This window comes from Ursus americanus, chromosome 17, assembly GCF_024610735.1.
Source record: "Ursus americanus isolate L20-20 chromosome 17, mUrsAme1.1.p, whole genome shotgun sequence".
NCBI classification, from domain to species: Eukaryota; Metazoa; Chordata; class Mammalia; order Carnivora; family Ursidae; genus Ursus; species Ursus americanus.
In genome coordinates this window covers 10712632-10739346 of record NC_142143.1, presented here as the reverse complement: position 1 = coordinate 10739346, position 26715 = coordinate 10712632, and the positions used below count along the sequence as shown (strand labels likewise).

Sequence of the window (26715 nt, the reverse complement as noted above, 5' to 3'; positions counted from 1 at the left end):
CCTCTGGCTTCTTTTTTAATCTGTAATGCAATTATTATCTTATTTGCTTTTATTTTTAGCAAAGTACTGTTTGCAAGTAAATTTTAAAAGCCAAAGTGATAAAAAGACTTAGGAGAGCAGAAAATAGCAGTCCTCCCATGGCCCTGACCCACCCTTGATCCCACAGGCAATTCCAGCCTCTTAACTCTTTTCTCCTTGTATTTTCTCCATCTTGCTAAATATCGGATTTATTTTTCTATCTCTCGATCCCCCAATTTTGTCCATTATCTACTGACTTCCTATTATGGTAGATGAGGGTTGTAGATTTCTTACACACTCTGGTCCCTTCTTTCCACCCTCTCCAGGACATGACATTTTTGGTGAAGTGTATGTTCAGTGTTTTCATTAGGAATGTGCTGTAAATATCATTTCCTGCCCAGCCCAGAGTTCATAATTGTTTCACTTTTTTCATTTTCTTAGTTGTGTTTTTTATTATTTTTTTTAATATCTCAGTTTTCTAGGACTCTGTATTTGCATACACTCCTACTGCTTTGTAAAAACCTCACAGGGGAGTTTCCAGCGTTTTTAGCTCCGTGAGGATTTCTGCTTGGAGGCATATAAACTCCTCCTCTCTGACCTGGCTGTCCTCTATGCCTGTGCGTGGCTGCCGCCCCGAGAGTCTCTCTCCACCACTCCATCAGCGATTCCCTTCAGCTTTTTCCTGTGTTAGATCCCATTTCTTGAATCTTCCTCCTTCATGGTTTACTCCCTGATCTCATGGGTGCACATCCTCCAGCAATTTCCTGAGCAAGTGCCCATGTTTGAAAATAGTTCATTCTTGGGGCGCCTGGGTAGCGCAGTCGTTAAGCGTCTGCCTTCGGCTCAGGGCATGATCCCGGCGTTCCGGGATCGAGTCCCACATGGGGCTCCTCCGCTGGGAGGCTGCTTCTTCCTCTCCTCTCCCACTCCCCTGCTGTGTTCCCTCTCTCGCTGGCTGTCTCTCTGTCACATAAATAAAATCTTTAAAAAAAAAAAAAGAAAAAGAAAATAGTTCATTCTCCTCGCTCATGTGTTGATAGTTGGGCTGGGTATAGAATCCTAGGTTGAGAATTACTTTGACTCAGATGATGGGAGGCATCTGTCCGTATGTCTAGCTCTCAGTACTATCCTTTTTTAAATTTAATTTTAATTTAAAAACTTTTTAAATTTTAATTCTTTAAATTTTAATTTTTAAATTTTTTATTTAAATTTTACTTAGTTAACATACAGTGCAATATCGGTGTCTGGAGTAGAATTCAGCAATTCATCCCTCACGTACAACACCCAGTGCTCATCACAACAAGTGCCCTCCTTAATAGCCTTTACCATCTATCCCATCCCCCACCCACCTCCCTCCATCAACCCTCAGTTTGTTCTCTATTGTTAAGAGTCTCTAATGGTTTATTTTCCTCTCTCCCTTCCCTCCCACCCCTTCCCATATGTTCATCTGTTTCTTTCTTAAACTCCACATATGAGTGAGATCATATGGTATTTGTCTTTCTCTGACTGACGTATTTCACTTAGCATACACTCTAGCTCCATCCACATCATTGCAAATGGCAAGATGTCATTCTTTTTTGATGGGTGAGTAATATTCCATTATATATATATTACCTCTTCTTTATCCATTCATCAGTCACTGGAGATTTAGACTCTCTCCATAGTTTGGCTTCCCAGTACTATTCTTATTCTCAATCCATTGAGTGTAACCTTAGGTTGTTTTCCCTTTATTCTGGAAGCTTCTAAGATCTTTGCCTTATCCCTAAACTTCTGCAATTTTGTAAGGCTTGTGTTGTGCTCCCACTCCCCCTGCCACTGCCTGGTCCCAGCACCAAGTGTTTGGGGGCACTTAGTGAACTCTTTCAATCTGAAGATTTGTGTTCTTCAGTTCTGGACAAGATTTTTCTTTCTTTCTTTTTTTTTTTTTTTTAAGATTTTATTTATTTATTCATTTGAGAGAGAGAGAGAGGAGAAGCAGAGGGAGAGGGACAAGCAGACTCCAAGCTAAGCACAGAGTCCAGCACGGGGCTCGAACCCATAAACCCAAGACCATGACCCAAGCCAAAATCAAAAGTCAGATGCTCAAGGGCACCTGGGTGGCACAGCGGTTAAGCGTCTGCCTTCGGCTCAGGGTGTGATCCCGGCATTCTGGGATCGAGCCCCACATCAGGCTCCTCCGCTATGAGCCTGCTTCTTCCCCTCCCACTCCCCCTGCTTGTGTTCCCTCTCTCGCTGGCTGTCTCTATCTCTGTCGAATAAATAAATAAAATCTTAAAAAAAAAAAAAAAGTCAGATGCTCAGCCGACTGAGCCACCCAGACATCCCTGGACAAGGTTTTTCTATTACTTTCTTTTGGAACTCCTCTTACTCAACTATCGGCCTCCTGGATTAACCCTGCAATTTTCTTGTTGTTTACCTTTACCATCTTATTCTCCCTTCTAGGAGCTGCTGCTGCTGTTGTTGTTGATCACTCTTTTATCTTCCAAACCTTCTCATTAAAAAAGAAATCTAATAAACACATTTCTAATTTCTAAGAGTTCTTCTCTGTTTTCTGATTGCTCCCTCATTATGGTCTTCTGTATTTATTCGTGGGTATAATACGTTTCCTTCCTCCCCAAGGATAGCAGTGATGGTTTCTTTTAAGTTTTCATCTGCTCACTGCCTGGTCTCTATTTCTTGCTAGTTCCTTTTTCTCTGCTTGTCTGATTGAGTCTCCTTCATGGCAGAACTTTCCTCGATTGTCCATTCATCTTTCGTTACCTCTTCATTTTTCAGACTGGCAGCTCCATGGAGAAAGGCAGAGCCTGCGCGATACCGAACGTCTCTGGAGGGACAGCTGGATCTTTTGTCAAGGATACCTAGATATTACCGGATGTCAGCCTCTGCAAGACTTTTCTCTGGGGTGGTCAGATCCTGTCCGCAGATTCCTGTCTGGGATAAGTGTATGCCTGGGCACTAGCATTTCTGAACTCAGCCAGGGACGGGGGCTAGGGTCACCCTGTTGAGTATTCAGACTTTCACTGAATCCCCCTGCATCAGTCAGCTATTGTTGTGTAACAAACAACCACACAGCCCTCCGTGCTGCACACCAACAAGGGTTTCTTGTACTTCAGGTCAGCTGGAATGGGTTGATCTAGGCTGGGCTAAGTTAGGCCAATCTGCTTTGAGCTTTAGGTCAGTTCTTGGAACCAGTGGCCTTACCAGGGCAAGTTCTTTCATCAGCGCAAGAGAACATGCCCAAGGCTGCGGGCCCATCTAGGCTCACCTTATGACGCATATGCTAACATCCCACCGGCACAAAGGCCAAAGCTAGCATCAGCGGAATGGGGAAGTAGCTCCACCCCTGGAGCTGGGTGTGGGGGCAGTGATAACCTGCCGAGCATAATCAGACCTACTACGTCCCAAATAATCAGACTGGGGCCTCACCCCCACCTGCCTTGTAGCTGGCGTCCTTGGGTCCAGAAATCTCTGGTAGGATTTTCCTGCCCAGGCTGGGGAGGGATGGTTGCCCGGCTGCATAGTGCAGCGAGGGGAGGACCTGGAGGTCTGATTGCCCCTTAAACAAACTTCCAAATGACCCACCGGTTTTCAGCCTCCTGCCTTGCCATCTGTGGTGTCTGGATCCCCTACTTTGGAGCCTCCCAGGGGTTCTGCAAGGTCAGTTGGTTTGCAGCTCTCCCACCTCCAAACCCCCCACCCCACCCCACCGCAGAACAGCAGGCACTTAGCTGTGCCTTCCCTGGGCTCTGTTAAATCATTTACCACCCCTCCATCTGCTCTCCAGACTTGTATGCTGTGGTTTGGGGTCACAGGTGTCTCCTGGTTTCTTTGAAGATGAGAGTTTGTGTTTCTGTTTCGTGTTCTCCTTATTGTCGTGGCTGCTTTTCAGCAAGGGGGAGGGGGCAGAAACATCTATACCCTGGCACCCTGAGGCCAGAATCTCTTCTTCGCTCTATTGTACACACCTCCATGGTACGTGGATCAACCGCATGGCAGGTGTCGATTTGCTCATCTGTCTGTCTCATTAGCCCCTGAGCCTCCAGGGAGCTGAGTGCTGGATCTCACTGTCTCTGCACCTCCAGCTCCCACACAGCTTGGCATGGAGCCCGGGGTTAGTACATGGGAACTGAATTGAGCTGAACTTCAAATTACATGGATGACTGCTCATCATTTCACCTACCTTAGAGCCTTCAGAAGTCTTCTAGAACCATCCTAGATCCCTGTCTCCCTCCCCAGAGCCTACCCTGTCTTGCCTCTTACATCTCATGAGACCTGGATGGAGTCAGACGTCCCCAGAGGTGACTATTCTTTGTTGGCGGGGGGGAGGGGAGTTAAGAGGGTAGGGAGGAGAGGGAAAAGATGCAAGGAAGAGATAACAGGAATCTCAGCCCCAGGAAAGTCACTGTTTCAGTACACCGTGGTATTGTTTCTCATGATTTTACGAGTTGGCTGAGCTTGGTTGGATGCTCTTCGGCCGCACATGATTTTGGCTGGGGCCGCAGTCATCCGGGGACTCGACGGGGCTGGCACATCCAAGACTTCCAACGCGCATGACAGGTGCCTTGGCAGGGAAGGCCGGAAGGCTGGGCTCAGCTGGGTCGCTGGGAAGCCTGGGTCTCTCTCCCCATTAAAGTCTATTCTTCCATCTGCTTATTCATTTACATAAACGACACACACTTATCCAGCATCTACGAGGTGCCAGAGACATGCTAGGGTTGCAGTGAGCCATCCAAGCAGAGCAGCCATTTCTCAGGGCTCTCGGCTGGCTCCGCTGCCCCCTCCCCCCAGGGCTGAGAGCTCCTAGGAGCAGGCCCACACTTGACTCGCCCTCAAACCCCATGTTTGATGCACAGTGCCAAGAACGATTCGCTAAATGAGTAGGTGATCGAATGAATCCATGGTGGCACAGGCATCTGTTAAGGCAAGAGATGTACATCGTGGCATTTGAGTGGCACAGCTGTTTGTCAATGAGGAGGAGCCCCTGAGCTGCCCGGTGGGACCAGTGGATGGAGGGAGGCCAGCCAGGTGGTCACGGCTACCATGCAGGACAGAGAGGCAAAGCCTGGAGCAGGGAGTGGCAGTGGGGCCAGATAAAGGGGTGGGTCTCACATACAATGAGAGGCCAGATTTTCCAGGTTTGGTGACCCATGGATACTGGGCGGGGGGAACAGGAGGAGCCGTGGGGACCCCCAGGCCTCTGCTTTGGAGGAAGGAACAAAGAGCAGCCAGGCTCTGAGACCGAAAACCCCAAATGAAGTAATTCATCTGGCAGGTGCTTTCCTTGCCCGCCAGGCAATGCTGTCATTGCAAGGTGCCCAGTCTGATGCCCTGCGGCCTAGCCCAGGCCTGGCGCTACAAGGTGGGTGTCTGGGGGGTGGTTGCTGTCAGCGTGAAGCATCACCATGTTGTCAGCTTCTGCCTGCAACCAACAGTTCTTCCTGTTTCAAAACCAGCTCCTCACCTACTGCCCTTGAGGTTTCTCTTTCCTAGCTAAAGGGCCTCTGGTGCTCAGCCACTTCGAAGAACAAAACAAGTGACTCACCCCGTGTCCAGTGACCGCTGGACGCAAAGAGCACGGGGCTAAGAAACCTAAGACCTCAGTTACAAATGCTGTCAGCTAACGGTAACAGAACCCTGACCAGCCATGGTGCACACAATCGGTGGTTTCATTTTCCTTTTGTTCCCATAACAAGGCAGCCGCTGGCGTTGGCTCAGGTGCCAACCAAAGTCGTCAAGGATCCAGGCTCTTGTGATTTTTCTGCTCCTCCATTCTGAGCATGTTAGCTTGGATCTTCATGCTTGTGGTTTCAAGTGTGCAATATGGCTGCTGCGGTTCCAGACATCTCATCAGCATTCATCAGGGAAGGGGATGGGACAAAGGGCAGTGTCCATTTTTTTGTGGAAGAAAACAAACACTGTCACAGAAGCCACCTCTCCAGCTGGCTTACACTTGTCTTTTTAGCCAGTGCCCTGCACCCTTGAGACCCCAGCTGCAAAGCAGGCTGGGAAAACAAGTGTTTTTGGTCTAGGGCTGGACACCTTGCTGCTCTGTGTGAAACTAGGTATCTGTTAGCTAGAAGGGTAGGGGTAGTGGGAGAAGGTGGGAAAGGAGAGTGTCTGCCTCCGTGAGTTGAGCTCTAGTTCCCACTCCCGCGCCCTCCTGTGCCTCTGTAAAACCCAGCTGCTAAAACCTACACTGGAAGGCCCCTAGGGATTAAGTGAGATAATTTGTGCTAGGTGAGAACACACAGTAGCAAGAGAATTTATTTACTGACCTTGTGATTGGCATAAAGCGAGGACCGTGCCCACTGGGGTGGGCTCAGGGGAAGAGGTGTGCGGCAGAGGCTCCCCGTCCCCCTCTCCCGCGCCCGCCCTGGGCATGCAGGGAAGTTGGAGGAGCAGAGGAAATAATTCGAGGAAAGAGGACCACACCAGGGTGTGGAAGGGCTTGGATGAAAGAGGTGTCAAAGCAGCTTTGAGGAAATGAGAGTTCAGTCTCAGGGTGGAGGGGAAGAGAGAGGGAAGCGAGTGTGACGGGGCCCCGGGGGCCAACAGAAGGGGTCCCAGATTTATCTGGAGGCCCCAGAAGAGCAGGGAACCCAAGAGGCTCTCCTCAGACTCTGGCCGACTAGAGGGGGCGCCCCAGGGCTTCTAAACAACAAACGTATGCGGTGTGGGGGTCTGTGTTTGCGTCATGCGTGTGTGGGTTTTTCACGGGGGTGGTTGGTTTCCAAGGAGAAGTAACCTTAAAAACATAAAAGGCCTTGTCTGAGCTGAAACCGAGAAGCGCCACGGGGTTTCCCCCCCAACTCAGCCCCTTTCAAGAGGGTGGGGATCCTGGGAGGCCAGGGAGCTGGAGGGCCCTGCCCCAGAACCTCAGGACGTAGGAGGGCAGCGCTGGGGGAGCAGAAGATAGAAACCCAAAGCATCGCACTGGCGGGGAATCGGGGGACTTCTGTGCCGTCAAGGGTGGGGTCTTAGATCGCTCTTTTTATTCCTTCCTTGTAGCCTTTCCAGAGGGTCAGCCCACGAAGGCAGGAACTCGTGCGCAGCGCTGGACCCCACACCTAGAGCAGAGCGAGAAGGTGCTCGACACGTATGCATGGAATGCGTGGATGAAGTTGGAATAGAGAAGCGTAACCATCCACAGGAACGGGAAGGCCGGCCCTTGTAAAGTAGCAAACAGTACGGTGGGACCGGCTCCACACCAGGCGCGGTTGGACTTGACGGATGAACTTAACTCCTCACAACAGCCCCACCTTCTCTCCTAAAGAAACGCTGCCTTTGCTTATTGCCTGCCGGGAGGGGCATTGCTTCCTTACACTCTTGGGACGCTTCCCGTGAGCTCCAATAGTGGAGGTTGGGGAGTTCTGTCTGCCTGACACCCACAGACCCAAATTCCAGCAAGATCTCTGTCTTCATTTGGGAACCAACCCCTCCATCCCAGAACGCAAGGTTTATCCGCCATTGACTCCTCTCCTTGCTCTAGCACGGCAAGTGGTCCAGGCCTGACCAATCAGAGCGTCACAACCCCCTCCCCGACAAATATGATTGGTTGAAGTGGGGGTCTAAGACCTGGGCTGGTCCAATCAGAGCAAACCTTAATTAAAACTTTGCTTGGGGCAGAAGCTTGCTTTTTTTTCCCCCTAACCTTGAACCTGGAAGGACGCTCTGAGAGTCACCTACCAGAGAATGAACCAGACAGCAAAAGTCAGGGCAAAGAGGTATAGGGAAACAATCCCTGATGACATGTTTTGAGTCCCCTTGGTCAAACTGCACCTGAAGTCATGATATTTCCAAATTTGGATCAATAGATTTATTTTCTGCTTAAGCAGGTTGAATTAGGTTTTCCATTTGCAGTAGCAAAAGTCCTGACTGGCAGGGTCTGAAAGTTTCAAGACTTCTACAGGCAAATGTAGCTCATGGTCCTGTGAGTGGCGTAGAAAGTCTTGAGAGACGATGGCAGGAGACCGCTGGACCCAGGGTTTTGACTGGCTATTGCAGGTACCCACCGACATGCAGAGAATTTGATTTTGTGTGTGTGTGTTGTCCCAAAAAGGAGAACTAAGGCCACAGGAGCAAACGTCGGAGACACTCGTTTTAGCTCAGTAGAAGGAGAACTTTCAGACAAGCAAGACCATCAGTATTGGAGTAGCCTGCCTCAGGAGGGAGTGAGAGCCCCATCCCTGAAGGTATGCAAGTGGTGGCTGGCAACCATCCGGCCTGGAATTTCCAGAGGGGATTCAGACATCGGGTGGGACTGGGGTAAAGGGGTCGATGTTGCCACATGCTGCAGCTGGCATTGACCACACTAATGCAGGGGTGGCACACTTCTGGCCCCTGAGAAGGCAGGAGAATGAAGGGATCGGGAGCAGAGCCTGCAAATTCACAGCCTTCCAGCCCCAGGGGCCTCCAGCCCGGAGAAGACGAGCAACCAAGCTCTGCAGCCATCTGCTAAGAGACACCACAGGGAGGGGACAGCAGGGCCAGCCGGGGTGCCTCTGGGCTTTGGGTGAGGGCCCTGGAGGTCACAGCCGTCTGGCTGGGAGGGCTGGGCGCCGCAACCTGGAAGAGAGACACGCAGGAGGTAAGAACCTGGGGACAAGCAGAATCGCCTGCTTTCCCCACTCAAGGCTCATTGCCACCTGCCATCTTTTTCTCCGGGTTGGCCCTCTCACCAGCCCCCCCTGCTAGCCACCACACCGAGGCCTCTCCATCCTTCTTGTCCCACTGCTCCAGGCTGCCTCCGACCCACACGGGTCCCTCCCCCGCCCCAGGAGTCTCAGCTGCACCTGCCCTGCCTCCACTCTTATCGGGGGCTGTTGGGTCTCCTTCTTTCCACCCCTTGTCCCTCTTGCAGGGCTGGCAAAGTAGAAGCCTAGTGACACCCCTGCCGTGGCTCTGGCACTTCCTGACACCCTGCCCCTTCCTTCTGGGACCCGGGCTCCACTGAGTCAGACTGGCTTAGGCAAATAGGGAAACTGAGGCCACTTTGATACTCCCCCTTCTGTCTTGGCCTAAATGCTGTTCCCCACAAAACGGAAGGCCACGGAGCTGGGGCTGGATGCCCCCTCCCAGCTGGAGCCCGCAGTGTGTGGGTGGCAGGCCGTCCTGGGGCCGGGGCAGGAGGCGCTCTTACCCTACAGGATGCTGCAGGGACGCTTCTGTGGCCGCGTGGGCTGGGGGCACAGGACGGCCCGGATCGCCTCATCAAAGACGGTCTTCAGGCCTCGCTGGGTGAGGGCCGAGCACTCCAGGTATTTTACCGAGTCTGGGGGTTGGGGAGAGGTAAGAGGGCAGGAGCCAAGGTCAGGGGACGGCCCTGGGCAGAAACCTCTCCCAAGCCACACACTGTGCCAGGCCGTGGGGTCGGGTGACCACAGCCCTGCGCCTCTGCTTCCTCGTGTCTGGAAGAGGGAGCTTGAACTCGAAAGGAGACGCGAAGACCCACAAGGGCAGGTCTGTAGGTTCCTTAGACACAGCGGCCCTTAATTTGTGGAAGGCAGGCAGGAATTTGGATACATTCCTGGGGAAAAAAGGGGTTCCAGCTACAGTGACTGAATCTCTCCATGCCTCAGTTTCTTCTAGAAAACAGGCGCTACCTACCTCCATGCTTCCCCCAGGAGGCCCGAGGCGCTTTGGGCTCAGGCTCCAGGACCTTGCGAATGTCACCTGACCATTCCTTAGCATCGTGTCATTTTACAGACAGGACACCAAGGCCCACAGGTGGGGAGTCATCTGTCCAAAGTCTCAGGCTGGATGTTTCTCCTCCCCCTAGGGGTGGCTGGGGCTGTCAGTGAGGGAACAGGATGACAGCACACTCCCTCCCCCCCGAGGGGACTGGCCTTCTCCCATGTGACAGCGCAGGGCAGGAGCCTGGGTGGGGCCCAGACAGCCAGAAAGGCAGGCTGAGCTCCCACTCCTGGGGGCAGCGTTCCATGACCTTCTGAAAGGAACCTGTGTGAGTTCCCATGACCACTACAACAGTTTCTCTGAAGTAAGGGACCATAAAATCCCCTCTTTGAGAGGGCTGGGGGCTGATTCTAGGAGCAAGAGGAAAGAGAGGGGCAGGAAGGGGAACTCTGCCCACACTGGAGTCTGCTGTTCTGGGGGGAAGGAGGCAGACCGACTCTGATGGCCACCTGCTCCCTGCTAAGCACTGAGCTGGGTGCTTCCAAAAAACCATGTGAACAAATACTGTGATTCCCCACTTACAGATAAGGAACAGGCCAAGAGAGGGGAAGCCTGGGTCCCAGAGACACACAGCTGGGGAGAGGGGAGCCAGGACCTCCGGAAGGGGCAGCCCCTGGAAGGAGGAAGCCCACAGATGACCTGGGGTTGGGAAGAAAGAAAAGGTGGGGCAGGGACAAGGAAGCTGAGGTGACTTGCACGAGGTCACGCGCTGGATGTCTCCCCTCTACTTGGGAACATACTCCCACCCAGGAGCATGGGCACAGGTCCCAGGGCCTGGCTGGCGGGTTCAGTCTGGGAGCCTCATCCCCTTATCACATTCTGTGCCTAGAAGGGTGACGCTGGGCATCTGGCCACTGTCTCCCAGAAAGGGACCACCGCCAGTGTCCACTTCTTCTGCACCCACCGACCACCCCCTCCCTGGAACCTGCCACCCTCTTGCTCTTCTTGGCCCAGTGGCGCCCACAGCAAAGGTCCTGACGGGTGTGAAGGCGGGGGGTGCAGGGCTCTCTTCAGCTCTGCCTCTGACCACCCGAGGACTCTGGCCAGTCCGCCTCTTTGTGCCTGAGCCTTGCATCTGTCTAGGACATGGTGACCTGGGACAGCTTGTCAAGCCGAGGCAGGTGGGGAGGAGAGCTGCAGAGGACATGGGGGCAGGCCAGCAGGTGCCCTGATCACCATGACTGATGGAGCCAGGCAGCCCGGCTTTGAAGCTGGGCTCTGCCCCAGCCTGGCTGCGTGGCCTTAAACCAGTGACTTCTCCCTGAGCTCCACGTTCCTCTTCTATAAAGTGGGGGCAATGAGAGACCCTCCTTCATAGTTGTTATGAGAAAAAAGTGGGAAGACCCATGGCCCAGCGCCCAGGAAGTGCTCAGTCTCAGTCACCCAGCTGTGATTATAGTGATTATAGGCTGGGGCCTCGACGGTTCCACAACTCACCACCCCGGGCTCGGGCAGAGGCAGCTGTCGTTCTCCTCATCAGACCCGTAGGCTCCCCGGGCCTCTGCTTCGGCTTAGGCCGGTACAAGTCAAGTTCAAAGTCAGTGATCCTGCCCCACCTCCCCTTGGGATCAGCTCCAGGAGGGATCAGCTAGAGACCAAGGCAGGACCCCGAGCCACCTCCTTACAGAGGAGAAAGGACCTTTGGGGATCGCGCAGGCCAGCTTGCGCAGATGGAGAGACTGAGGCCCAGAGAGGGGAGTCACTTTCCTGAGGTCACACACACCGTTGGTGCTGGAGCCAGGACCAGCATCCGGGCCTCCAGCCGCCTTCTCCTTGTCCCAAAGCACATGCTTTAGAAGGGGACGGGTCGCATGCTGGCTAGAGAGTCAGCCCTGGAGAGAAGGCGTTGGGGGATGGGCCGGTCAGAGAAGAAGAGAAGGCAAGGGTACCACCGCCATGTTTGTGAGGAAAGGCAGCAGGCCGAGGAGCCAAAGACCCCAGGATGGGGCTCGGGACCTGAGGCTTAAGAGGCAGCCCAAGGCCCCCTGAGGAAGATGGCCATGTCACTGGCCTAGTCACAGGAAGGGGGAGGTGGGAGCTGCGGTTTCTCTTCCTGTAGAGATGTGAGTCCCCAGAGCCCTCCCACTTCCGGCGGAAGGAAGAGCGGTGGGGCTGAGGCAGGGCTGGGGTGGGGAGGCCCTACCTACTCAGGGGCCAAATCCTGGGTCCACAGGACCCTGTGGTGAGGCAGAGGTCACTGCTGGTGACGCTGGGTCACTGCTTATGGTGGTCAAACGCAGCTGGGGATGCCAGGCTCTTGGGCAAGTGTCCCAACCCCAAGCTGCAGGCAGGTCAGGACTTGACCTGGGACAGCAGGCCCAGAAGCCGTGGGAGAAGCCAGACCCTGAGCCCCCACAAGAAGGCCCCCAAGCCGGCAATTTGCCGTGTTGCATTCCAATCCCAGTTCTGCCACCTCCTAGCTGTGTGGCCTTGAGAAGTCACTTTACTTCTCTGGCCCGGGGATCAGGAGGCAAAGAGCAGTGGGGCTGAGGAGGGGGGCTGGGGAAAGGGTGGTGAGAAGGAGGAAGCAGGGAAATCACCCTTCAAAGCTAAAGCAGAAGCACCTCCTCCAGGAAGCCTTCCCGGGAAACCCAAGCTTGACTTGGCTGCTCGTCCTCCGAGCAATCACAGCACATGTCACTCTGCCCCTGCTTCTGTCAGCTCCAGTGCACTCGTGTCAGTGTCTACTTATGGAGAATACATACTACTACCACTACTGACTAGCCCGAGCAGCCAGTGTGCCGTGCTCAGCTGGCTTGCTTCATGGCCGTGAATTCATTTGATCCCCCATCCACTAGGAACGACGGCTCTTGCCATGTCCTGCTGCTGAGGAAACCCAGGCACAGAGACGCAGGCAGGGTCGCACAGCCAGCACGACGGCACAGCCTGGCCCGGGAGCCCCTTGAATCCCCCACGATGCCACCTGCAGGCAGCTGCCCTCTCTGAGCCCAAGCCCCGTACCGATCTCCTTGGCCAGTGCCAGGCCCTGCGGGTAGGTAATGGGCGCCAGCTTCTTCTCCTTCAGCCTCTCGATGGTGTCCTTGTCGTCCCGCAGATCCAGCTTGGTGCCCACCAGGATGATGGGTGTGCTGGGGCAGTGGTGCCGCACCTCGGGGAACCACTGGGCCGGCAGGTGGGGGCCGGAGGGGGCACAGGCGTGGGGAGAAGGGGGGCACCAAGTATGAGAAGAGAAGAGGGGGCGCGAGGGGGTGAGAAGAGGCGTGAGGTGGTACAGGAGGGGGCGTGTGTGCAGGAAAAGAAGAAGCAAGATTTCAAGAGAGATAAAAGGCAGGCAGAGGTTGTGCGGGGAAGAGAGAGGGGACAAGGTTAGGGAGGGTGGGGAGTAAAGCTAACCGCCCCAGCCCCCTCTGACCCCCCTCTGGGTCTCTCCTCCAGAGTCCCCCCCCCACCAGCCCAAGTTGGCACTGGGGACGCTTTCTGCCATGCCCCCTGCGGCCCCTCCCTCCCCCAGGGTCACCTGCCCCAAGCTCCCAAGGCCCCACTCGGTGCTGCTCACCTTGGCACGGACATTCTCATAGGACGCAGGGCTGACAAGGGAGAAGCAGATGAGGAAGACGTCCTGGGGACAGAGCAGGCAACGGTCACCCATGAGAGGAGGCCTCTAGCCATCCCACCTGGGCAGCCCCTGAGCTGTTCATCCAACCCTTCCGAAAGGCCCGTCCTAAGTGGTGAATCCTCACACAACCCTCTGTAGTCAGTGCCGCTACCACCCCATTCTCCAGATGGGGAAGGTGAGGTCAAGGGCTTGCCGCCAGAACCCGTACTCCTCACCAGGCACTCACTACCTATCATCTGGTCCCCAGCCCTTTCCTTGCCAGCCTCGAGGGAGAACCACGGATGCCAGGGCCTAGCGGCCACAGCTGCAGGCTTGCCTCCCATCTCTCCTCCCCTCCTTAGCACCCCTGGGACTCAGCGTCCTGCGCTCCCTATCGGGGCCCCATCCAGGGTCTGTCTGCCCCACCCATGGGAAGCCAAGGGGTGCCAGAGCCCATGAGGCAGAGGGGTTGCGGAGATGGCACAGTGAGAGCAGGGGGACTGAAGGAAGGCAGGGAGGAGTGCAGGGAGGAGGCCCCGGCTCCACCCAGGAGGGCATTACTGAGATGGGCAGGGTTCCCCAGGGCATGGACCCCAGCAGGAGCAGGCTGAGCCCAGGGCAGCTCACCGTCTGTGGGTAGGAGAGCGGCCGCAAGCGGTCGTAGTCCTCCTGCCCCGCCGTGTCCCACAGCCCCAGGTTCACCGGCTTGCTGTCCACCATCACATTGGCTGAATAGTTGTCGAACCTGTGGGGGGAGGGGGGAGGCGAGACCGAAGGGTCAGTCCCTCCGGTCCAGCCTCGCATCGCTCTGTGCGGAGGCCAAGACCCAGGGAGGCGCGGCCACGGGCAGGCACACAGCACTGTGCCCTCGGCTTTTCTTTGTTTTCCTTCCTGATTCATTACATTAACATTGTTTAAATGCAGGTAAGCATCAAGAGGGAAACATTGTCTCTAATCACCTTTCTGCCCTTGCCTATCCTTTGAGAAGTGATTTTGTTGAGGCTGCACGCCGTTCCCTCTAAGGCTGGATCTGAATCAACTTGCCCCACTTCCTGTGCTGGACTGAGGTCGGTCACCCCCATCTCAGGTGGATTCCCCCCACCAAGCAAATCCTGAGACAAGGAGGTGGTCCACTGGCAGCCTCAGGAGGGGAGGGGGGAAGAGACAAGGGCGGGCCAGGGGCGCTACCGGGCACACCCGTGAGCCGTCACTGCTGGGGCTGCTGGAGATGGGGCGCCCCTGGGGGGCAGGACCTGGGGTATCTATCCAGCATCTCTGTCTTCCATTGGCAGAAGGATGTCCTGGGGCGCCAAATCCCTGGTCTTCCAGCCCACCCCCAAGTGCACACCAAAAGCCATCAGTCACGGACAATTTCAAGAAATGCCACCAGCATACCCAGATAAGACCCATGCCGAAGGGATGCTGGGGGGGTGGGGGTGGTTATTGACAGCGACAGCAAAATCTCCCGCCAGGGCAATCAAACAAGCTTTCAGGTTGTTGGGGTTTTTTTTTCCTAATTCAACCCAACAGTATTTCTCACTACACATACCCCTGAGAGGAAAGTGCTGGTTTCTTAGTCTGCAGGAAAGAAGACTGAGATCAGAGAGGTATGGTGACCTGCCCAAGACCACACAGCCAGTGAGTGACCAAACTAAGTGAGAAACCCATTGTGCGTGCGGCCAGTGCCCACACCAGCACTCACTGCCCTGTGCCCCAGCTATGCTTGCACAGATTCCCTCACCTCCTGCCCGTGAGGGCTAGGGGTCATCACCTTGTCACTCCTCCCTGAGCCCACCTGTGCAGGCCCTGCTTTCCGGCCCCTGACCTGGTCCCCTGAGACCTCAGGCTCCTCCTCCTTCTCTTCCCCTCATACACCAGCCAAGCTGTTTCCTGGGCAAGGCCTACACTGCCCACCTCCCTGTACTTGCTCCTGCCCAGAAGGCCCTTCCCTACCTCTTTTCATTCAAATAGTCCCACTTACCCTGACCATACAGTCATACCTACTCTCCAGGCTTTTTTGCTGCCATCTGTGCCTCTTTCTAGAATACCCTTCTACCCCTTTTCACCCTTGTCTCCTAGTCATGCTTCAAAATCCTGCAGGCAGTTCCTCTTCTGTGGGGAAACCTCCAGGCCACCTCCTTCCCTGTCCCGCACCTGGAAAGAGCTCATTGCTCCCTCCCTCGGGCAACTGCTTTATCTTGACTTAAATAAGCGGTTAGTGTGTCTCTGTCTGGCCAAGCGCCATGGGCTCCAAGAGGGCAGGGCCCATGCCTGCTTCGTCTCCAGTCTCAGGCCTGGCACCCAGTGAGTGGATCAGAATTAAAGCAAACTGAACTGAAGGCCTTGGAATGCCACCTCTTCCAGGAAGCCCTCACAGAATGCTGCTCAGTGACAGGCAGAAGAAGCCCTAATGCTTCAGAATAACTCCAAAGACACCTGATCTGAGAGACACACGCATACTCAAGAGTGAGTAGCCTGACGTTTTTAACACACCATGCTTATCCATCCATGGAGAGTTCCGGTCACCTCTCAGTTCCGCAGCTGCCCCGCTCCCTACGGCCTGGAAGCTCCTACAGACATTCCACCTCTGACTTCCCACTCTTCTTCCTCCCTCGCTCCTCTTTCCCCGTGCCCGGCTGACTCTTACTCACCCACCTCTAGCCCCATCTCAAGGTCACCTCCTCCAGGAAGCCTTTCCTGGCCCCCAGCCAGTCCAGGCCCCAAGCCAGCAATCTTCGCACAAACAGCAGGCAGCGTGCCTGGCCTGATCCTCGCTGTGCCCTGAGGCCAGCACAGCGTATGCCACATAGTAGGTGCTCCGTGTACCAACTCTAGATACCACCCACACCGCCGTGGGACGTCAGGAAGAAGGCACTGTCCAGGGAGACACCACAGGGCATGATGGGAAATGAAGCACCTGGGTTGTCCTTGGCTTCGGTCAGAAACATTCCTTCGGGACACACTTAGGGTGTTGGGACACTCCTCTCTAATGTCCGGCCTGAAATTCTGGTGCCAAAAAGCCTCCCGAGATTCCTTGAGCCAAAGGCATGTGTCCTCTCAGAGCCATCCCCAGGGTCTCAGGGGCCATGGCGATGGGGAAAGAGCAGGGTCCTGGGGCCTTGTAGAGAAGCACCAAGCACCAGATCTGGGGCCTGGCAGAAGGCTAGGGACCTTTCTATGTTAGGTCTTGAAGTCCCAGGTCACGTAAGACATAAGAACCTCAAGTTACTGCCATCAGACAGATGGGGAAACTGAGACCTCAAGATGTCAAATAACTTTTCCAAGGCCAACCGTCTCATAAGCATAGGAGCTGGGGTTCAAGCCTTGCTCCTTCGGTGCCACCTGTTAGTGAGCAAGTGGACGAATGCTCTGGAGGGGGGGGTTGATTTCCCCAGGGACAGCCACCCAGCGCTAGGAGGGAACAGAGTTCCTTGTGAGGCCTCGTCCTGGCTGTGTGACCCTGGGTGAGTCACCTAGCTTCTCTGAGCCTCACTTTCTTCAATGTGGGAAAAAAGTCCTTTCTCTCGGGGCCATTAGGAGGATCCAAAGAGACGGAGGACATTCAAACCACCCCGCGGGGAGATGCTAAGCTGCTGAGTGATCGCATTTTCAGCGTCCTCGCACATACGCACTGGTCCCTCCCCAGAAGAAGAGGGGGGATTCCTGCAGGCGTGCAGCAAGGATCCACGCCTCCCGGGGTCCCCCTTACTTCAGACTCACCCCTCTGGCCAGCCCTCACCCCTTTTTCCAGATGAGGAAACAGGCCCACAGACAGGGAGGCAGTTGCCCAAGATCTCACAGTCGGCTGGCGGCAGACCCAGGACTAAGTCCTGTTCCCCAGTCCAGAAAATCCCCCAGGGTAAACAGGGGGGCTGTTTCGTGGCTGGAGAGTCGGGGGTTTGAGCCTGGGCATGGAGCTTCCCTGAGCTGTAGGAAGGCAGAGAGCTCACGTTTGCTGAGCACCCGGGGGAGTCAATGACTGTTCCAGGCCCTTCCTACTTAGACCACTTCAATGGGCCCAGGGAGCGGATGCCACCCTTGTCCCCATGACACACATGAGGGCACAGACTCCGAAACCAGGAGTGACCTGCCCGAGGTGACACAGGTGGAGTGTTTTCACCCGGAGTCCGTGTGGCCTCTTTCTGCTTTCCCACGGCTACGGGCCCAGCCCTGACCCTAGAATGGAGTGGAGCAGGGGATTGGGGCAGGGTGGGGGGGTGGGATGGGGGGGAGCTCAGCCCCCAGCCTCACCTGATCCCCACCCAAGCCCACCCTCAGAAAGGAAGAAGGTGTATTCAAGGAACCCAGAGGCCAGGGGGCATGCATGGCTGGTGACGTGCTGACCAGGAAGGATTGGCCAGGTTGGGTGGGGCACGGGCCCCTGTGGGGACTCGGGTCTCAGTCCTCAGGGCAATGGGGCCCTGCTGAGGGGCTTCACCAGGCAGGAGGGTGACATGATCATATTGGCATTTAGAAAAGGCTCCTCTTGGCCACTGAGTGGAGAAGCCTGGGAGGGGGGTCAGAGGGGAAGCTGGGGGGCCAGGGGGAGGCTTACAGAGCTGGCAGTGAGAGAGGAATGTGGCTGGGGGAGGTGGAGGGAGGCAGGGGGGTGTCCCAGGTAGGGCACAAGGGGACGGAAGCAGCTTGCTGAGCAGGGGAGGCTGGAGCCAGCCAAGCCCAGTGAGGGAATCACACGGGTGGCGGCAGGCGCATGGGGGAGGGGCAGCGAGCGCGCAGCAGAAGAGGCTGGGTGTCCTCACGGGCATGGAATTCCAGGCTTGACTGGCCAGGAGGTGAAATGAAGGTGAAAGTCAAGTACTGGCCAATTGGAGCTAAATTAGCCATGTGTTCTTCCTTCCCACCAGCCGAGCCGTCTGCTGGAGCTGAGTTCTGGCACCTTCTCAGAGCAGGCCAGAGCACCCAGTCACTGCAGAAAGCCAGTGAGATGCCCGCTCTCTTCTAGAAGCTGGTCTGATAGCTGTGAACTACAGAGCAGGGCCCTGTCCTCCCAGAGCCAGCAGAGCAAGTCAGATTAGGAAGGGCCATGAAGAACATCAAGCAGGGGGCTGGGGTGGTGGGGCCTGGGTGGGGGGAGGGACCACTTGAGACAGGGCGTCAGGGAGCTGCTCCCTGAGCAGGGAACTGAGTGATGGGAAGGAGGAGGACAGAGGCGTGGAGGAGGCTGGTGCGTCTGGGATCCGTAAGGAAGCCCAGGAGTCTGGAGTGAGGGGGTGAGGGGGGCTGTGGTAGGAGATGAGGCTGGAGGGCAGGTGCCATTCAGGGCTTCACATGCCAGGAAAGGAGATCGTTTCAAGCGTGAAGGGGACTCGTGGGAGGGGTTTAGGCCTGGGCCTGGCTGCATCTAATTTTCACTTTTGAAAACTCATCTGGGGTTCCTTTTGAGAATGGTTGTAAGGGGGAGGGGTAGATAAGGGAAAGCCCCTATGTCACAGACACGCGAGCGCAGGCCACATTTTGGGATCCCCAATGCCCAGCATAAGACCACCCACAGAGCGTGCTCAAGTCTCCCCATCTGTGGAATGGGGGTGTGACCCTGAGCTGTTAACTCCCCACCCCTGGCAATGAGCTGAGCTCAGCTCGCCTGCTTATCCAATGGCCCCAGCAAACCCTCCCGGCCCCGAGCCCCAGCAGTTCTCCCCATCTTTATCTCTGTGCCAGAGATCTCCCATTTTCTCCAACTCCGCTCTCCCCCAGCAGCATCCCCCCTTCCAATGTCAAGGGCTCAGCATGACTTATCTCCCCCTCCCTGTAACAGGGGACAGGCATTGTAGCAGGAGCCCCTCGGAGGGCTTGTCCAGAGCTGAGCAACTCTGTCCTGGATGACACAGGAGGGTGACAGGCAGGACCAGCACATCCTTTGCAGGGACCAATGCAAAAGGAAAATGCAAGGTCCTTTGTGCAGAGGCTAAGAACTTCAAGATGGCCCTAGTGTCTGACCCAACTCCCCAGAGTCCTGGGAAAGCAGACCTTGCCTGGTTCATTCTGCCTGGCTTGCAAGGCCGTCCGGTGTCCCGAGCCCACCAGGGGCCACCAGGGGCCAGGGTTCTTCAAGCTGTTGGGAACAGTTGGGTCTGGCCTCGCCTCTGCTCCTCCCACCATCTTGCACCAGAGAACACGCCTCTCATCTCCCTGCCCAGGGGAGGCGTCCTGGCAGTGAGCCTGGGATTTCCCAGCCCAGCCTTGGCCTTAGAAAAAGGGAAACTGAGTCTCAGAGAGGGGAAGGGATTTGTCTACGGTTCTTCAGCAAATGGGCCCCCTGCCCAGCTGGGACAGGCAGAGGCGGGCCGGCAGGCAGCCAGGGCACGGCGGTGACAATGACCTTCCCCAGGAGCTGCCTTACCTCTGGCCTTGAGCCAGCCTCCCTCAGCACTAGGAGATGCCTGATAAATGCTTGATGACTGATGGCCACCGGGCAAATACAGCAGGTGCAGGGAGGAACGAGCACTGACACCAGGCCGGCTGGGGACCTGGGAACCATGCTGGGGCAGAACTCGGTTTTCTGGGCTCCCTACCCGGGTTTCTTTGCCCCGTCCTGGCTGCCTGTCTTCCTCTGGCCCAGGCCGGGGTGCCGGTCAGGGTCTTGGGGGTCAGCCCCCTGGTTGCCGTGAGCCTCAGCTTCCCCTGTGGGCAGAATGCCCACCTCTCGTGAGGATCAAGTGAGGGCACATGTGTGACGTTTCCTGCAGGACCAGCACACAGAGGGCTCTCTGTAGATGGAGTGGAAGCCCGGATGGATCCTTCTAGGGCCTGTGCATGAAGTTCAGCTCAGGTCAACTCAAAACACAGCCAGCGCGTGTAAGACAACGTGTAGATCATAGCGTGCCTCGGGTCCTGTGCTAAGCCGATGGGGTGACCCAAAGGAACTCATGGGGCCCCTGCCCTCCAGAGACTCCAAGTCACGGGAAAGATCAGATACAGTCACTCTGGGCAGTGAGAGGTCCCTCGGGCTGGGTGACACAGGCTCCAGGAGGAGGGGCCCTGGAGCTGGCCTTGGAGGTCTTAGACGCGTGGGAAGGGAAGGCACTCCAGGCCCTGAGGTGGAAATGCCCAGGGAGCATTTGGTGGGGACCAGCAGACAGAACATGAGGCAACGTAAGGGCAGTGACGCTGGAAGGGAAGGTTGGGAGAAGCCGGCACGGAGCCTTGAATGCAGGGCTAGGGGTGGGGAAGCTGTCCTGTGAGCGATGGGGCCCCCAAGGGCTGGGGTTTCCCCACATACCCTTCCCTCCCAAGGCTGCCACCCACGAACCCTTACATGACGTCGAATGACGGCCCTGCCTCCACACCGGACAAGAGGGCAGGACCGCCCACTGGCCTCCGTCCTGCTGTCGGCTCCGTGGTCAAGGCCCTTGACTGCCTCTTCCTCCTCTTCCACCCAGCCCACCCTCCGCTCCCCTCCTCCCTTCAGCCCTGTGTCCCAGCTGGGAGGCAGCCCCTCCGGCACCACCCCACCTGCACCGTCTCTCCGGCTCTGGGGGCCTCACTGCCCTGCCCATCTCAACATTGGTTGCTGCCTCACACCTGGGTGGTCAGGCAGAGACCCCCAAAGGCCCACGCGGGCCGCGCACACAGGAAGTGCGTGTAGAGGGGGCGGGCCCGGTGATGCGTGTCCCCCCATCCTCCCGCTCCCCACCCCCCTGCAGGACTCACACGGTGGGGATGTACTCTCCTGGGAAAGCGTTGGTGGTGTAGCTGATAAGAAGGCACGTTTTGCCCACGGCTCTGAAAGACAAGAGGTTCGAGAAGACAGTGGTCAAGGTCCCCGCCCGAGACAAAGGGAGGTTTCTGGGTCCCCTAGCCCAGCCCTCAGGGAAGATCCAGGCCCACTGCTCCGGGCCTCAGTCTCCCCACCCGAGAATGCCAATCGCAGCGGTCCCAAACCTGACTCGGAAGAGTCGTCGGGGGTGTGTGTTAAAGGGCAGACGTCAGGGTCCCACCTCAGGGATTCTGGTCCACGGGAGCGGGACAGAACTGGGAGTCTGTATTTTTAACAAGCTTTCCCAGGTGACACCGATGTGTGGGACAGAGGGTTAAGAGCAGGGGTTCCCCAGGAGCGCACTAAACTGGACAAGGCCGCAGGGCCCCTGGTGCCTGAACGGGACTCTGCCGTCACACGCCTGGGCTTCAGACGCCAACGCCACGACCTCCCAGTGGCACAGCCTTGGGCAAGGCACTTAACCTCCCTAGGCCTGTTTCCCCACCTAGAACATAGGGATACGAGGAGCTCCTCCTAGGAGAGTACTGAGTAGTAAATCCGATGAAGCCCATAGAAGAAGCCAGCAGGTGTCTGGCAGAGCGAAGCAGCAAGTCAACATTAGGGAAAGCCTGCCCCTCCCTCCTCCTTCCCTCCCACCTCACCAGAGAGAGCCGCCGTTAAGAGCACAGAGTTTTGAAGTCAGAGAGATCCGGCCTCACATCCCATGAGGCCTTGGGCAAATTACTTAACTTCTCCGAGCCTCAGTTTTCCCACCTGTAAAATGGGCCTACTATTAGGTTGGTGGGAAGACCAAATAGAGGCGGTGCGACTGAGTCCAGTGCCCGGCATGTAGAAAGTGCTAGTGGCAGCCATGACCGGCGCTGTCTTCCCTGGGTCTGCGGGTCTGCTGGGCTGGGAGGGGGCGCGGGTAGTGCGCTGGGAGGTCTAGCAGCCAAAGGGGCAGCCCTGGGCCTTCCAGCCCCACTCCTGTGTTGTCACTTCCTGTTCTGAGGAGGCCGGCCACCTTCTCCCCACCCCCCCACTGCCCTCCCCAAAGCTTGCCACCAAGGTGACTTCGAATGACTGGAACGTTGGCTTCTGCCCTCCCCTCCCCAGATCAGATACAAAGCGGAAGTGAGCTGGGCTGGGCAGGCGGGCAGATAAGGGCAGGCGGGTGCGTCGGAATCAGCTGAGGGCTGGGCTGATAAATGGACCTGCTCCCACGAGATCCATCAGAGCCAAAGTCGGTCTGTCATGTCAGGGCCACTGTGACCCAGGCCTGGAAAGATCTCAGTCTCTCCAAGCCTCAGGCTGCCCCTCCGTAGAATGGGAGAGTTGGAACGGAGGCCTGGCCAGCTAGAAACGGTGGCGTTTGCCGGGTTGGACTCACAGGAAAGCCCAGAATGCTCCTGTAAGCAGGACCCTGAGACATGGCTCTTGGCTGGTACCAGGGGTCAGCATCTTAAACCTCGTTAGAAAAAGGCCCACGGGGACGTGACAACCCGAGGTCATGGAGATCCCACAGCTGAGAAGGCCCCTCAGCCCAACCTAGCCCGCACTGACCCTCCCAATCACCTTCCCATCCCTTCCTCCCTCCACCTTCCCTTCATGGCCCCCTCCCCCTTCTGCTCCTCGCCCACATCCCCCACACATCCTCCCCAGCTGGGCAGGCTGAGGGGTCAGGGGAGAGGCAGGGAGGGAGGAGGGGGAGGAGGTTAATATTTATTGAGCACCCTCTGCACGGGACAGCCACTCAAAATATGTCAGGTGACCCCCCATCAATCCTGGGGGCGTGGCCTCGCCCCAGATGGATGAACTGAGGCTCAGAGAGGCTCTGCGGCTTGCCCAAGGACACACAGCGGTACAAGCCAGTGACTAGAGCCCAGGTCAGCCTGAGGACAAAGGCCAGATTCTTGGTCCAACCCCCTACATCTGCATCCACGGAGTTGAACACAGGTCCCGTAAGAGACCTGCTCCAGCTCTCAGGGTGCAGGGGAGGGGCCCCAGGCACTGTGCCCTCCACCCACCTCCACCCAAGCAGCTTCCGGAGTGAAGTGGGCCAAGAGGGTGAAGCTGTCCTCTGCCCCCCTCGGGGGCTCTCTCTGGGCCCCAGGACAAGGAAGGAGCCACTCCTCCCGGCTGCCTCCCTGGGACGCCTACATCTGCAGGGCGGGCGGGTCTCAGGGATAGCCCAGTAGAGAGCTTCAGCCAGGTGCGGACATGCAGCCGGCCAGGTACCTACCCATCTCCCACCACCACACACTTGATGGCCTGCATCGCGTCCGGGGCCTGGGAGGCAGCGCTGGCGACAGCTCAGGGTGCAGAGGGTTTCTGCGGGCTCCAGGGGTTTGGAGAGCCTGGCAAGGCGCCCCAGCGGCCGAGCAGCAGCAGCAGGACAGGAGGCAGGAGGAAGCGGAAGGGGAACTTACCCAAGCTGCTGCCCCAACAGCCGTTTGCAGAAGGCGGAGCATGCGGTCTGGCAGAACAGCTCGGGGCCCCTCAGGTGCTGGGCCAGGGCACCCGCAGGAGACCTGGGTACCCTCCGGGCTGGGGCCTCACTTCTTGCCCAAGGGGCAAGGCCAGAGCTGTTCTCCAAAGACTTCAGGCTTCCAGGAACTCAATTCATCTCAATTCTAAGTGTTAAGCATTTAATGAACGCCTACTGTATGCCAGGCCTAGTATCAGGTGCTTATGAGTCCTGGGTGCAGAAGGTACAGCTGATCCCTGGGGAAGATACCACCTGACACGTGTGTCCGTAAAACAGGGCAAGAAGCGATGGGGTCATGGGGGATCTCCAGGGAGGGGACCTCAGAGCTACATAGAGGGCGAGCTGGGGCCCGTGAGCTCTTGAGCCAGCACTCGGAAACTGGGGCCAGAGAGAGGGCACTCCAGGTGAGGGGATCGCGGGAGCAAGACACGAGGCTCCCCCAAGCAGGTGTGAGCCTGGGGATGCCGGAGTGTGAAAGGATGGGAGATGCAGAGGAGTGGGGGGCAGGGAGGGGGCAAGGGCCAGCCGAGGGAGAAAGAGAAATAAAAGGGAAGTGATAGGCAGTCAGGTCCTGCGCTCGAGGTCACTTTGGGGGACCAGGCACCCTGGAACAAGGCTTCATGGCTCATTTTAACAATGGGCAAATGGAGGGTCTGAGAAGGCAGCTGACTGACTAGGACCACCGGGCTGAAATCAAACCTGGGGCCAGGGGACTCCAAGTTCTGGCACCTCAGCTGCTGGGGGGACAAAGCCTGAGTTCTGCAGCCCACGGGGAGGGTGAGTGCTTCCCCCTTAGCCATGAGTAGACTCGGGATCGGAGCAGCACGGGGTCTCCTCATGGGCTCCAAGTTCACCTGACTCTTACTGTTCATTGCCACTGCTTCCCACACTCAAGGGAAGAAATAAACAGAGCCACTGGTTACCCAGCCTGGACTGTCACTTAGGACGAACCAGGAAACCCCGGAACAGTGGCCAGCTCCAATACGTGGCCAGTCAATGATTAAAACCAGCCAACAAACATTGATATCTTTCCTCTGTCCTTTGCAGAAGCTGAGCTGAGACAGCGGGAAACATTTCATGGTGCTCAGACCAGGTCAGGAAGGACAGTGCCCCCCCCCCCCATGACCCACCCTGGGCTTCCTCCCTCACAAACCATCTAAGGACTTTATTCTGGGTGCTTCCCTGTACCCACCTTCTTTTCCCCAACCATTGCTAGCCCCTCGGGCAACCCCCATTAACCTAAACAACAACGACAAAACCTAAATGCAATGTGATATCCTGGATTGGATCCTGAAACAGAAAAAGCACAAGAGTGGGGAAAGTGGTAAAATCCAAATCAAGACTGAAATTGAGTTGACAGTATTGTCCCAATGTTAATTTCTTAGTTTTGACAAGTGTACTGTGGTTATGTAAGTGATGTCGATGTAAGGGGAAACTGGGTGAAGGATATAGGTGAATTCTCTTACTATCTTTGTGACTTTTCTGTAAAGCTAAAATTCTTCCAGAACAAAATGTTCACTTAAAAAAAAAAAAAAGAATGCACCTCTTTGGGAAAACACGGTATGACTTGGAAAGGGATATATGTACTAGGTTTTATCCCCCATTTGCCCCTCTAGGGCGGGGCTTCCTTTTGCAGTGAACAGCCTGCCCAACCATACAGGGCCCTGGTGGCCCTCCAGGCTGAGAAGGCCACTTCTCCGAGACAACCCAAGCAAAATCCTCCCTGACTTAGGGCCATCAGACTCCCTCCTTCACTCTGCATGCATCCGACAATCCACCACTTGAATAGCTGGCTCTGGGCTTGGTACTTCAGGGGACACCAAGAACAGATTAGAAAGCTGGTCCCAAAGAAATTGTGCTCTGCCCTGAGTGACCCAGGTGCCCTGAAACCGCTCTCTTGGGATGTCCCTATCTGCAGGCGGCCCGCAGGCTGTGTGGACGGGCCAGGGTTGGCGGAGGAACAAGATGGGAAGTGAGCAGTCCAGACGACAGCATCCAGGTGGAAGCAGGACTAGAAGGACGGTAGCCGAGGCTGCGTGCCTCCAGCGTGACATTCATGGCTCAGAGCACATGGAGCTCTGTTATTCCCCCACTTTACAGATGAGGAAACCAAGGCACAGAGAGGCTCCTTGACTTGCCCAGGATGACACACTTGTGGCCACTACACTGGAAATGAATTTAGGTTCTCCTTATAGGTTCTCCCTCCTTTCACAGATAGGGACACTGAGGCCCAGTCCCTGCGACAAAGGCGATGATGCAGCAGCCCCGGCCTCCTTTCCAGCCTTCTCCGCCTTACCTTTTTTTCTTTAAGTGTCTACACTGAGATACAGTTTACTTACAATAAATGGATCCTTTTAAAGCGTACAATTCCATCCATTTTGACAGCTCTATACACCCGTGAACCCTTCGCTACAATCAAGGCACAGAACATCACAGAACATTTCCATCACTGTGGGAAGCTCCTTCCCCCTCCCCCCCCCCCCCACAGAAGCTCTGATGTGCTTTCTGTCATTCTACATTACTTCGCATTTTCTAGAATTTCACAGGAATGGAATCATACAGTATGGGACCTTTGCAAAAGACTTCTTTCATGGAGACGCACCCGTGTTGCTGCCTGAGCCGGGCCCATTCCCTGTCACCAGCGGGGATGTGTCACAGTTTGGTTATTCATTCAGTCCTGTCCTCTTTTAACCACACTGAATCACAGAACCGCGGGGCCTCTGGGCATGCGCGCAGAGATCACCAAGGCCATGTTTACCCAACCCCACCCTTGCACCACTGGCATCCAGCGCTTGGTTCCACAGAGCAACCGCCCAGCCCCTGCTCACATACCTCCAGTGACGGGGAGCTCATTTCCTTAGGAGACAGACTCTTTCATTCTCGGGCACCGGGGCCTGTTCCAAAACCCTTGTTCATTTCAGCCCCAACCCACCTCCCTAGACTGTCCTCACAGAGGTCCTCGTTCTTACCCTGAGGCCACTTGGGTCAGGGCCCTCCCTCCTCCTCCCCACAAGCCCCAGGATATGGGAGCATAGCGGTCATCCAGCAATGTGCTGGTAAATGTTTCAAATTCTACCTCTAGTCTGGTTATTTTTGCTGGGATGGAATCGTCCATGATATGAATGTATCAGAATGTATTCATCCATTCTCCCCTGAATGGCTATGTGCGAGGTTTGCAAAGCTTGCTTTACAAACAGCTCTGCTATGATGCACGGGGACTCCGGGAGCTGGTGGGTGAGGTTT

The 26715-nt window shown here is 56.1% G+C and overlaps 1 protein-coding gene across 2 annotated transcripts; it reads right to left on the bottom strand.

Annotated features, from left to right (window-relative positions):
- Positions 1-7809: 7809 nt before the first annotated feature.
- On the bottom strand, positions 7810-23406 carry RAC2 (Rac family small GTPase 2). Of its 2 annotated transcripts, none has more exons than XM_045779922.2 (7): positions 23227-23404; positions 20939-21010; positions 13895-14012; positions 13229-13291; positions 12673-12832; positions 9158-9289; positions 7810-8583 (listed from the first exon to the last, which is right to left on the bottom strand). In XM_045779922.2, exons 1-6 carry the CDS (start codon positions 23259-23261, stop codon positions 9159-9161), a joined length of 579 nt encoding a protein of 192 aa, XP_045635878.1. In that variant the 5' UTR covers positions 23262-23404; the 3' UTR covers positions 7810-8583; position 9158. The 2 variants fall into 2 exon arrangements, with proteins under 2 accessions (XP_045635878.1, XP_045635880.1); XM_045779924.2 differs by lacking the exon at positions 7810-8583 and adding an exon at positions 11018-11021 and having other exon boundaries at positions 9162-9289; positions 23227-23406.
- Positions 23407-26715: the final 3309 nt, after the last annotated feature.

Bases quoted from the DNA above. Each gene is read 5' to 3' on its own strand.
- RAC2 (XM_045779922.2), bottom strand. From the start codon at position 23,261: ATGCAGGCCATCAAGTGTGTGGTGGTGGGAGATGG. The intron at 21,011-23,226 runs GTAGGTACCTGG...CTTGTCTTTCAG, and splicing joins TGTGTGGTGGTGGGAGATGG to AGCCGTGGGCAAAACGTGCC. The intron at 14,013-20,938 runs GTGAGTCCTGCA...CTCCCCCCACAG, and splicing joins GGAGAGTACATCCCCACCGT to GTTCGACAACTATTCAGCCA.